The sequence below is a fragment of the Mastigoproctus giganteus genome, chromosome 13, assembly GCF_048544385.1.
Source record: "Mastigoproctus giganteus isolate SK-2022 chromosome 13, ASM4854438v1, whole genome shotgun sequence".
Lineage (NCBI taxonomy): Eukaryota > Metazoa > Arthropoda > Arachnida > Uropygi > Thelyphonidae > Mastigoproctus > Mastigoproctus giganteus.
Window position 1 is genome coordinate 10335786 of NC_143587.1, and position 13305 is coordinate 10349090.

Sequence of the window (13305 nt, forward strand, 5' to 3'; positions counted from 1 at the left end):
AGTGGAGTCCCGCGGGGTTCAGTTTGGGTCTATTGTAGTTTTCTGTATTTATAAATGATATTGATGATGGTATATCAGGCTTAATGTCCAAGTTTGCAGATGATACGAAGGTTGACAGGATTGTTAATGACACTAATGACAATACGCTGCTGCAACTGCATCTAGAAAAGTTGAGCAGATGGGTTGAAAGGTGGCAAATGAAGTTTAACACTGACAAGTGTAAAGTACTACATATGGGAAGCAGTAACCCCACAGTAAAAAATATCAACTCTGTTGTACCACACTGACATTGGTAGAGAATGAAAAGGACCTGAGGGTAATTATGCAGGCAGATATGAAGTTTTCTGAGCAGAGCAGACGGACTGCAACGGTAGCTCATGGTGTCTTGTCAATGATATAGAGGAATTTTTCTAGCAGGGACGAGGAGGTGATTATCCCCTTGTATGAGGTAATGGTCAAGGCACACCTTGGGTACTGTATACAGGTCTGGAGACCTCATTTTAAGAAGGAGGTAGAGCTGTTTGAACAAGTACAGAGCAGAGCAACGAGATTAGTAAATGGAACAAAGGGTTGCTCTTACGAAGAAAGGCTTAAATTTTGCGGAATACAGTGTCTGGAGACTAGGCACCTGACAGGTGTTCTGATTGAAGTGTATAAAGCCTTGAATGGTTTGAGCATGCTCAGTGCTGATGGGATTCTTCCACTTGCTCAGAATAATCACCTGAGAGGGCATAAATTCAAATTGAGGAAAGACAGTTGTAGGATAGATGTGTGGAAGTTTGCCTTTAGCCAGCAGGTAGTTGATTGGTGGAACAGACTTCCATCTTTTGTTGTGGAAGTTGATAGCCTAAAGAAATTTAAGGATGAGGAGTTGGCCAGGTATTTGGAACCAATGGAGAGTGCAATGGGAGAGGTTTTTTTTTTTTTTTTTTTTTGGCTGATGCTGCATAAGCTTGCTTTCTTGCATCGTATGCCTCTACTAATGCTAATGCTAACTGATGTATAAGCCTGAACTGATCTATTGCTTGGTCTGCTTCTTCATTTTTAACAATGTCAAGAATTGGAAAACTAGTCCGCAAAAATTTCAAATCTAAAAATGATGCAGTGCCAAGTATTGAAATTTGTGTTGTCTTGAAATTTATAAGAACATAATTTTTAATGGGAACTTGTGCACCATATAGTCACATGCAACCATAAAGTATTTCCTCACATGAATAAAAGAACAGAATCTTCTTCTCATGTTATAGGCTCTCCATAACCTTGGCAGTATAAATGCCTTAAGTCAGAATTGTCCTTCTGGTTATTCTGCTATGGTAATCAACTTTTGAAATGAAGTGGAAGATTTAAAAACTGTTGGTATAATAAATTTAGACATAAAATTCTTTTACACACTGATCAGTAATGATCTAAGTACATGGATGTGATGTATGTTGGCATTTAAAAGAAACAAGCACATTCGAGTCAGAGGAGAGAAAGAGATCTGTGTTGGAAGCACATGAGATCTGTGCTTCCAAACACAGATCTCTTTTTTTTTTTTTTCTTTTTTTTAACTTGGGGAATTCATTATTTTGTGTGAGTTTTGGATCATAAACCAGATTTGGATACATGGTGCTATTTTATCAAGGAGGGATGATCAAATGACAAGATTTCAGTGCCGGCTGAAATTACTAAAAATCAACTAAAAAAGATGGATTTTCAAATTGTAAATCAACAGTTATGAGTTTTGTTAAGAGAAAACTCATGTTTAATTAACCTGGTTAGTTATTATGATACAATAGTTATTAACTCGATTCAAAAACAATTTTGACTTTTGTTTATTAAGATTTTAGCAAAACATTCGATTCAGTTCCTCACGAGAGGTCTTAAGTTGAAACATGTTGGAATTCCATTCATTGCTATGTGCATTTACTTTATCACAATTTCTGAGTGTCAAGAGTGCCAATGGAAAATCATGCAAGCATTACAATTTTGTTAGCATTTAGGGAAATGGTAAGTAGTGGTTTAGGGAAGTGATTTACAGAGTGGATTTTTCATCTCATTCTGCTGTGTTTAAATGACAATACAGATTCAAAGGGAGAAAGAGTGTGTGCCACCCTGTGTGAGAACCACTACATGACAATAAACTTGCAGAAGCTTTAAACATTTCACAAAGAACCTGTCAAGAATTTTAAGTGATAATTTGCAACACACCAATTTTCTCAGCATATGGAGCCTTGAATGTTTACTGATAACCAGTGCAGTGAGTGAATGAAAATTTGATAATGATCCATTATTCCTAAAATCCATTACTGATTGAGAGAATACCTGCTGTTTTTTCTATGATCTACAAACAAAGCATGAAATTTTGGACTTGGTAACTGCCTAATTCACTGTGATCATAAAAATTTTAGCAAGGCAAGTCAAAAAAGAAAGATGTTGAAAGTTTTTTGACTGTCATGGTATTTTGTACTGTAAATTCATTGCTCAAAGTGCCACTGTGAATAAAAAAAGGACTTGTACAGGCATTCTGGCTGCAAGAAGCAATTTGGTAAAAGCATCCAGAACTGTAGACAGCAAAATATTGGAAGTTGTTGCATAATAATGCAGCTGATCACTGCTTCTTTCTCATGTAAGAGCCCACTAAACAAAATACAGTCATGTTATCAGATCCCTTTTACTTGCCTGATCTCTCAACCATGCAATTTCTTTTTCCAAAAATGAAATATTACAAGGTCATCACATCTGCACAAATAAAAGGTGATTGATATTTCTCAGTTCATGACACTATCTTCAGCTAGAACCCAGAACTGCTAGTAGCAGCAGTTCTGGGTTGAAAAGCACATTACTGCTTGAGGAGAGTACTCTGAGAGTGGCTGTGTCTAAGTTTAATTATGTTTAATATGAAAATCCAGAACTTTTGACCACAAAAAGTTCTTCACAGTAAATTGTGCTATTAAATTTGTCTGATCTTTTATTCTGATGGGTGCTTCAGGGTCTTATCACATAGCTTATGCTCTTACTGGCAGCTAAAAAGTTTATTCTTGTCTTCTTCTTCCAGCTTAAATTAACATGTCTAGATGGAAGTAATGTTACGATTGAAGGAAAGAATTTCTGATGGTTACTCTAACTGAGATCTACTGGATGAGGTGGAAAGACGTTTTGTTCGGTATCTGCATCTTGCATTCCTGAGCTTTTACAATACGTATTGTATAAATTGGCAGCCATTTTAAAGCATTAAAACCATGTACTAAACATCAAATGGGTTATTATAATGTATGTATGCATTATGGTTTATCGTATATGATACGTAACGTAAAATAAAAATAAAATAAAGAATAAAAAACAAGATATCGTACTTGTTAATTTTAATTAAAAACAAAGAGTTACAAACCAGAATTCTTTCCATATTTGCGTCGTCGTCTTTAATTATTGCCAACCCCTCAGAAATTGATTTAAAAGCTGCAGCCATTTTCTGCCTTGTAAATGTTCTGGGAAGATGTGGAATATCAGGTTCTTCTGTTACTTCAGAATTTAGATGTGTCTCTATTTCAATTATTTTATCAGTTGTTAATTCCTCATAATGCAAGCCAAAAGCTCTCTCACATCAGTCACATCTAGGTCAAGGGCCATTTTATTGCCCAGTTCAACAATTTCCTGATAATTATTGTAATAAATACATTTTTTAAAAGTTTATTTATTTAAATCTTACAATTATGTTCACTATATGTTTTGCATTTCATTTTATAAGGAACTCTGTCTATTGGAGACTTAAGAATTTTTGAATGACTGTGACGTTCGTTATAGCAAATGTTTGTAAATTGAACGTTCGTAAACCAAGAGTTGCCTATATATATAAACATTAACTGACCACAGACCCACACTTTGTCTCACTTCTACTCTTATACATCCAGCTATTTCCAGTCTACAAATGACAACAATTATATGGAAGTATATACGTGCACTACTGAACTGTGTAAGGTTTTTTTTTTTTTTTTTTTTTGGCTGATGCTAATAAGCTTGCTTTCTTGCATCATTTTCCATTACTACTACTATTACTGTTCCTCATGCACCTTAACACTCAAATACCAATGTGCAAATGGAATGGCTAAACGTTGAGATACTTAATTTCACAGTGAGGATTATTTACTGCTAACCATACAAATAGTAAATTTCTTTTAAAACTGGTTAAGTGAGTTTTTTTTATAATTCATAATTGCTTTTACAATAAAGACCTTACAATAATGAACTATTCTAAAGTTTTTGTGACTTCTGCTTAATGAATATTTAAATTCATGCATGGCAGATATTGTTTTAACTTATGAATACCAACTTGATATGCACATATCAAGCTTTTCAGCAAACAACGTGGGAATTGGAGAAACTGTCACAAGGAAAATAAAAACAAAAATGTTTATTTCCCATTGTTATTCACATATACAGTATTTGTTTCAAAAAGGTTCTTTGAATAAGCTGCCAAGTTTAAATAATTCCAGAAAATTCATTCTTATAAAGTGAACTAAGTCCAGACCCATTCTGTAAAAATGGGATTTTACCATGATTACAATTGCAATTAAATAAACATCTTGTGTATTCATCAACACCTACATTCAGAAAAATAAAACTAACCTCATTTCACTGTTCCAGATGGCTTCAGGAGTATCAAACTCTCCTAGAAAAATTTGTGCAAACTTATCTGCTCCATGATTTTCTAAGTAGCAAACCATAGCTTCTGGTAACAGCTGTCCCAATATACTACGCTGCATAATAGTGGATGTCTGATTCTATAAATTTGAATAGAGCTATTGTACATAAAACTATGCAAAACTCAGTAAATTTTATATTTAAGATGTTTATGTCCAAGAGGAATCCTTATTCTTCTGAAAATTTTAATTTAAATCTAATTTAAATGCATTATATCTGTATGCAGTAAATTAACTTTAATTTATTGTGTATAGACACAATGCATTTGCACTAATTTATATTTTTCTCTGAGGCTTTTGCCCTGAATTTTTATTAACTATTAAACTTCTTCAAAATTTTAATTTAATTTGTGATAATTCAATAATGATAATTTAATTTAATTTGTGATAATTCAATAATGATAATTTAATTTAATTTGTGATATTTTTTCCTCATAGGAAAATATACCATAGGAAAAAATAAGAGAAATTTATTATATTCATCTTGTAGTAGAGAAGGCCTAACCTGACCAGGCATGCTTTTTGGATGGCATATGAAAGAAAGTTTTGCAATGGGATGGGATCAAAAAGCATTTGCCAGATCTCTTGTACTTCAGGTTAATAAGTTTAAATACATAACAGGAGATGAAAAATTCCTATAAAACAGTACAAGCCAAAAATCAGTAGTATGAAAGTAAAGATATCCTAATAATTGTGGGTGATACCATGACAAGGCAATATATCTACAGAAAAAAATGCAATACTAAGTAGAACTTCATTTCAACAAATTTCATTGGAAAATACAACATTCCATTATCTTAGAACAGTAAAGTAACAGCATCACATAAAGCCTTCACCCAAAACAAAATCAAACCTCTGAAGAAGAGAGCAAGGCAGATCCCAAAATACCAGGTGATACCCAAATCTGGCCCATCCTGAAGATCTTTTGTAAAATTCTCCACTAATTTTTTTCTAATGAAATTCTACACAGCATTGTGTTTTCTCTCTAGATATTCCTTCCTGTATAACAAGTATCATGCCCTTCATATATTATATCAGAGGACTTCAATAGAATACTAAGATGCCATGGTAAAATTTTATTGTTAAACCAAAATCATGGTAAATGTATTTAAACTTATACATCCCCTGGGCTTAACAGATCTGGATGATGATGATGAAAATTAGAAATTTGCAATAGCTTTTGAAGAGAACAGTAACAAGGGAAACTAGAACAATCTGCATAGTAGCTGCATATTTAAGACAGAACCAAATGATGCACATTCAGAGAACTGTTTGCAAGCCTTCCTTGCCCTTATACATTTGCTTGCAAATGTATAAGGGCAAGGAACATTCAGTTCTTTGAATGTATTTTTGCCTTTATACATTCCCAGTTACGAGTTGTTCATGCAGCAAATGAAGGATTGGTCCTTGAGGTTGTCACAGACATTCTCTCAGGTATGCCATACAAGCTGTACTTGCTACCTGGGAGTCTAAAATGCTGATGGAACTGATATTCGGGTGACACTCAAGTCAAGTGGACCCAATTTCGGCAAAGTCTGGACGGTCTGTGACAGCCAAATCCTCTGCTTGCACCTTCACGATGGTGGGACTGTTAGTAATCCTGGGTATAACCTCCATGCACTAGTACATGGTGGGTGACCACCCAGGTGTGAATCAACTTAAGCAGGGGTCGAGGTGTGGCGCCCACACCACATGTAGGAACACCACCCCTCTATGTTACCAGGCAGTACTAGGTGACAGATGACTCTCATCAACCGGTGAAATACCACCACTTTGCTTATTGGAGGCTTGAAGTGGCGGAACCCATGTTTAGTATGATTGATGACTTTTGAGGTTATGATGAACGTCGTGGCGAGATCCAATATTCCTTACATTTCGAGGGTACAGCTCTAAAACGGTGTTCGAAGGCCGGCCGCTAGTTAGTACACCGGACTGACCCTATTGGTAACTCTCTAGGAAGCTTCCGGATCAGCTAGTGTATAATCTTGCTACCTCTACTCTGCCAGATTGTGACTGGAGGGAGTCCGAGTAGTGTGTATGCGGGGAGCATTGTCGAGGCCACATTATGTCAAGGATCTGGGTATATTCTTACCACATGTACGCCATATCCAAAAATTTCATTACTTCATACAGCATGTCCCACCTACTTTTTCATACTATTGAATACACCATGAATTGTCAAACTAATAGAGCAAACTTATCTGCGAAAAGATCTAAACCTCCCAAGGACTTCCTAATTCATTTCACAAATATACGTGGTCTCAATTCTAATCTCACCGATGTCCATTTCCACTTGCAGTCTGCCAAACCCCATGTACTCTTTTTCTGACAGAATCTCAGTTATCAGTTGATTCATCTACTGCTCATCTCAGATGCCCAAATTATTCGCTGTATGATTCCTTTCGCCTCAAAGGTGGTACTTGTGCATATGTCCGTTCTGATATTCCCTGTCAGAGACTTGGCAATTTGGAATCTCCTCTCTTTGATCTTCTCTGGCTTAAAATCTCTCTACCTCATTGTGTCAAATTCATCTGTTGTCTCTACCGTTCTCCCAACTCCACTAATCACTTGGAGCTCTTTGACTTCCTCTCTTTGCAACTTGACTTTCTCCAGTCCAACTTTCCTAACAGTGAAGTAATTTTCCTTGGTGATTTTAATGTTCACAACTCCAGCTGGCTTCCGTTTTCTAGTCACACCGACCCAGCAGGTCGAGATGCTGAGGCTTTTGCAATTACTAATGACCTACACAGATTGTTCATTTACCTACAAGAATACCGGACAATCCTAATCATACAGCCAATACGCTTGATCTTTTTCTCACAAACAACCCTTCTAAGTACACGGTCGAAGTGAGAGGTTCTTTAGGCACTTCAGATCACAACTTGGTGATTGTCTCTTCTCCAATGGAACCTTTATCTCATGGCTATTCCCAACCTCGTGTTGTTTGGCATTACAAGCACATTACAAATATTGCTTCCTCTGCATCTAAAAAACTTGGTTTTCTCTTTCGCCCTCGGCGTTACTTTTCTTCCAAACAGCTGCTCACTCTGTATAAATCGCCAATTCGCCCTGCCATGGAATATTGTTCCCACATCTGGGGTTGTGCCCCCAAAACCTCTCTCAGGCTTCTTGATTCCATTCAGAAGAGGGCAGTTAGGTTAATTAATGATTTATCTCTAACAGAGTCTCTCCACTCGCTTTCTCATAGACGCACTGTTTCTGCTGCATGCCTCTTCTACAAATACTTCCATGGGCACTGTTCTTCTGAATTGGCTTCTATAATTCCTGCTCTCTCTTTCAAAACAGTCCGAACACGTACCGCCACCAGCCAACATCCATTTACTGTCCAACTTCAAACCCACAGAACCAACATTTCATCTTCCTCATTTATTCATTCAACTGCCGTTTTCTGGAACAACCTTCCTTCATACGTATTTCCTGAAAATTACAATCTACAGAAGTTCAAGTCCAATGTCAACAAATATCTTCTTTCGTCTTCTTAACCTCAAACCCAAGCACGGTACTAAGTACTATAGGTTCTAATACCTCTCGTGTTTGGGGTTCACATAAAAAAAAAATAAAATTTAAACTGTAATTTAAAATGAATTTTAAAAAAAAAAAAATAATAATAAAATATGGATGAGGTAGTCCCCAATGCAGTGTATACAATGCTTTAGATACAATGTATTTAAGAAATATGTAATGTGTATACATACAGTGCATTACACTGCATTGGGACTATCTTGTCCATATTTTTGTGAACGCTATACTGCTTGACCCCCTATTTGATCTCACTCAGTTTTATTCTGAAATTTGCTTTTCTTCCACAGGTATGGACAAGTAAACTGCAATGATTTTTTTTTTTTTTTTCTAATGAAATTCTGCACAGCATTGTTTTCTCTCTCTCTAGATATTTCTTCCTGTATAACAAGTATCATTCTTGCCCTTCATATAGAAGATAGAGAGGATACATAATATAGGATGTAGGATAGGATATATAATTCATATATTATATATCTGGGGCAGAGGATATATAATATATAATACGGACTACCTTGTCCATATTTTTGTGAAAGTTATACTGCTTTACCCCCTGTTTGATCTCACCCAGTTTTATTTTTAAATTTGCTTTTCTTCCACAGGTATGGACAAGTATAGAAACAGTCTTTTATACATGAAATACCTGATTATGTATCAATATTTAAATTTTAGCTAATCAGATTTTAATTTTATAATTGCTCTACCCCTTTCTTGGACTTATAACCAAAACTGCCCACCACTACTTATATTAATTTAATAATTTTTTGCTTTACAGTTCGCTTCTCTTTAATTGCCTATTCGTTTCAGCTTATAATTTTGCTTAATTCATTGTATCATATAGGATATTCATTCTTTCTCTCTTTCTCACAGTAACCAATTTCTACTATCCTTCTATTAGTTTTGGCATTTTGAGTAATTTATGCATCCATCTTCGCACTTTTTAACAGAGATTGATTCTACCTCAAACACAAATTACAACTTATGATTTTTATTTGCGATAGTGTTATTTCCAACTGATAAAGGCACTGTGAACCATGGAGGAACCATATAGAAACAGAGAATAGAAAACAGATGAAACCTACTTCAGCTTGCTTTTTTGGGATATACAAACAAATTTAAACTTGTAGTTGTGGTTGGCAATGCCCTTATTTCAATTTCAATTTTTGTTTATTCCCTGAAATACAAATGTATTTATACAAATTTTCATGAATTTTACAGTCAAACCAAAACAAAGACATCGTAAGCTATATCATTTAAGAAATATGGAAAAAAATTCATACCTCTTCTGAACGAAATGCTTGGCAAGCATGTGTCATCTGCAATAAATTTCCTATTGGTAATACATTGGAACCCGTATACATCAAAATAAAGAAAAAAAATCCTGTCAGATAAAGCCTTGGCATTGCAGGATTATCCTGTGTTATTAATGTCAAGAGTGTTGCCACTTTTTCTACCAAAATTGGATCAAAGGTAAGCAGGAGCTGAAAAATTTAATAATTTCAGATTTAGCTATTTTAAAAATTTTATAATGATATAACATTCATAAATAGAACAAGATGGATATTATCAGTGAACTGCAATTTGCAAAAGTTAAGTCAAGCAGTGGAAAGAAGCATGATGTTTTCACATCATGCTTCTTTCCACTGCTTGACTTAACTTTTTAAAAAAAATTTTTTTTTTTTTTTTTTGGCTGGTGCAGCATAAGCCTCAGGCTTTCTTGCACCATATAGCTAATAATAATAATTATCTTAAGCTGTACATTTTATTATAAAAAAAGGTTTTTGAAATAGTTTCTTAAAATAATGCTTTGCATTATGCTTTTTAGTCAATCATCTGGGGATGCTATTGTCCCTCCAGTGATGGTGACAGTGCTTGCTCTTAGAAATCACTACATCTGTCTGCACAGTCAACATAAAGTAACTAATATCATTTTTTAATCGGATAACATTCCAAAGAATGGCAATGAGATGGTTAAGGAGAAAAAAAAACAGGTGTGCTTATCAAGAAAGGTTTCAGTTCTGCAAATTGTGGGATCTGGAGCCTAGACACCTATAAGGAAAGCTGATTGAGGTGTTTAAGGCTCTGAATGAATTATAGGTAAGTTAATGCTGATAGCATCCTTACTCTTGCTCAGACTACACATGAGATGGCATAAATTCAAACTGAGGAAGGATGGTTGTGGGACAGATATGAGAAAATTTTCCTTCAGCCAGCAGGAAGTTGATTGTTGGAACAAACATCCATCTGGTGTTGAGGAGGTGGGTAGTTTGAATTCAAACAGAAATAGTAAAAGAGATGTACAGGTGATGTGGCATTTTTTTTTTTTTTTTTTTTTTTTTTTTGGCTGATGCTGTATAAGCTTGCTTTCTTGCATCATTTGCCACTACTAATACTGATCTTACCCATTAGGCAAATTTGTTATCTACTAAAAACTGGCACTACTATAACAAGTTTCAGAACTATTTGGTTCCATCATGAAATAGAAAAGCATTATTTTAAGCAACAGTTCAATTTTTATAATTACCCATGATTAAATTGAACCCAACATCTATATTACATTTTAATATTGAGCTCAATGCAGCATACATAAAATGAAAGCTAGCTTTCTATCTACTTCTTGGTTGTTTGCTTACTTGTTTAGATTTGATACATCCATTCACTGCTTAAAACAAGGTTGATAATATGGCTATCTGCTGTCTGATGATGATGTCCTAAAAAGTTCTAAAAAGAACTAAAAAGTTCCAAAACTAGTTATAGCAATGCCTTGAGTTCATAATGGAAAATGAATGTGCCAAATGGTTTGGTTGATGTTATTAAATTAAAAACAATATTAGTTATTTCAGCCCGACTACATGGACAAATATAGTGATTTCTAAGAGACTAAGCCCAAGCATTACCAGTGTCACTGGAAGAACAACAGCATCTAAAAGGAAGGGGATGAATCAGATTGGTCCACTTGATATCGATGGTTCAACTGTTAATAATCCTGCTCAGAGAACAAACACACTGAATGAGTATTTGCATCTACATTCACACATGAGGAGTTATTAAGGATTGAAAATGCCAGATGGTTATCAAATTGTAGCAGGGTGCTTAATGATTTTGTAATAATTGAGAGCAAAGTGGAGGAGAAATTGTTGAAGTTAAAAATAAGAAAGGCACCTGGGGTGGATGGGACCTATACAGTTATATTAAAGGCGGCGGAAAAGGAATTAAGCAAACCCCTAGCCATAATTATGAGAGCATCCTTCGACTCATGGGAGGTCCCCACGGACTGGAGATGTATCCCCAATTCACAAAGGGGGATCGAAGGGTGACACGAGTAATTACAGACCAGTTAGTTTAACTTCTGTTCCGGATAAAATAATGGAGTCACTGGTTAAAGATGCATTGCAGGATCATCTAGATGAGACTGCAGCAATAATTCAGACACGGCATGGGTTTGTTAAGGAAAGTCTTGTCTGACAAATTTGATAGGATATTATGATGTGGTCACAAAGGAACTGGATGCAAAAAATAATTTTGATATCATACACTTGGATTTCAGGAAAGGTTTTGACACTGTTGTGCATGGAATACTGTACAAATTGGAGCAGAATGGTATTAAGGGTAAGTTGCTACAATGGATAAAAGGAGGGTTGAGTGGGAGAAGACAGACAGTGGTAATCAATGGGCTCTGCTCTTTGTGGACTAATGTTATTAGTGGAGACCCACAGGGTTCGGTGTTGGGTACACTGCTGTTTTGTATATTTATCGATGATATTGATGAAGGTATATTAGGCTTAGTGTTGAAGTTTGCAGATGATACAAAGGTTGGCAGGGTTGTTAATGACAGTAATGGCAGTGTGCTACTGCAACAGGATCTAGATAATTTGGGCAGATGGGCTAAGAAGAGGCAACTGAAGTTTAAACTTGACAAATGCAAAGTACTGCATATAGGTAGAAGTAACCCGAGAGAAAAGTACCAACTGTGTGGTACTACACTTAGGGTGGTAGAAAATGAAAAAGATCTGGGAGTAATTGTGCATCAGATATGAAGTTTTCTGAACAATGCAGACAGGTTGCAAGAGTAGGTCACGGTGTTTTGTCAATGATATACAGGAATTTTGCTAGTAGGGAAAAGGAGGTGACTGTCCCTCTGTATAAGGCAATAGTCAGGCCACGCCTTGAGTACTGCATACAGGTCTGGAGGCCTCATTTTAGGAAGGATGTAGATTTGCTTGAGCAAGTACAGAGAAGGGCAACAAGATTGGTGAGGGGAATGAAGGGATCCTCTTACCAAAAGAGGCTTAAGTTCTGCAAATTGCAGCAACTGGAGACTAGGCACCTGTGAGATGATCTGATTGAGGCGTATAAGGCCTTGAATGGGTTGAGCACGCTGAATTCTGATGGGATTCTTCCACTTGTTCAGATTACGAACCTAGGGGGGCATAACTTCAAATTGAGGAAAGACAACTGTAGAATTGATGTGCAGAAATTTGCCATTAGTCAGGGGATGGTTATTTGCTGGAACAAACTTCCATCTGTTGTTGTGGAAGTTGATAGGTTAAATAAATTTAAAGAGGAACTGGAGAAACATTTAGGGGTTTTGGTTGTGTGAATTTTTTTTTTTTTTTTTTTTTTTCTGGCTGATACTACATAAGTTCATACGCTTGCTTTCTTGCATCACATGCCACAATTACTATTACTATCCCCAGAGAGTCACCTGAAAAATATAACACAGAGAAGCATTATTTTAAGTAACTATTTTAATTTTTGCAATCACCTGCACTGAAATAGCATTTCACTTCTTAGGTTGGCTGCATCATTAGAATGACTGTATCATAAAGTTTCTTTCAAGCTTGTGCATGGTGGGTGTCTTCAAGAATTTATTTATGACAACTAATATCTGACCTACGGTGCCAGCCCCTCCTCCTTCACTGTTGTAAATATCAAATGAATCACATGGTCCAACACCTCAATGGTCAGATACAATACACCACTTTGCTCATTCAGAGGCGGATCAAGCCAAGCGGGGGCTCCACGCAGTAAAACTTTCGGGGCCCCTTTTCCGAATTATGATCGTTTTTCTTACAAAAAAATCTCA

General features: G+C 35.9%; 1 protein-coding gene across 1 annotated transcript in view; it reads right to left on the minus strand.

Moving 5' to 3' along the window:
• The window catches only part of Rme-8 (receptor mediated endocytosis 8), a 699549-nt gene that overhangs the window by 329499 nt on the left and 356745 nt on the right, over positions 1-13305 (minus strand). Inside the window, exons 29-30 of the mRNA XM_090387774.1 lie at positions 9500-9700; positions 4606-4760 (exon numbers count right to left, since the gene is read on the minus strand). Of these exons, the coding sequence (XP_090243900.1) occupies positions 4606-4760; positions 9500-9700 (356 nt within the window). The remainder of the gene's footprint in view (positions 1-4605; positions 4761-9499; positions 9701-13305) is intronic.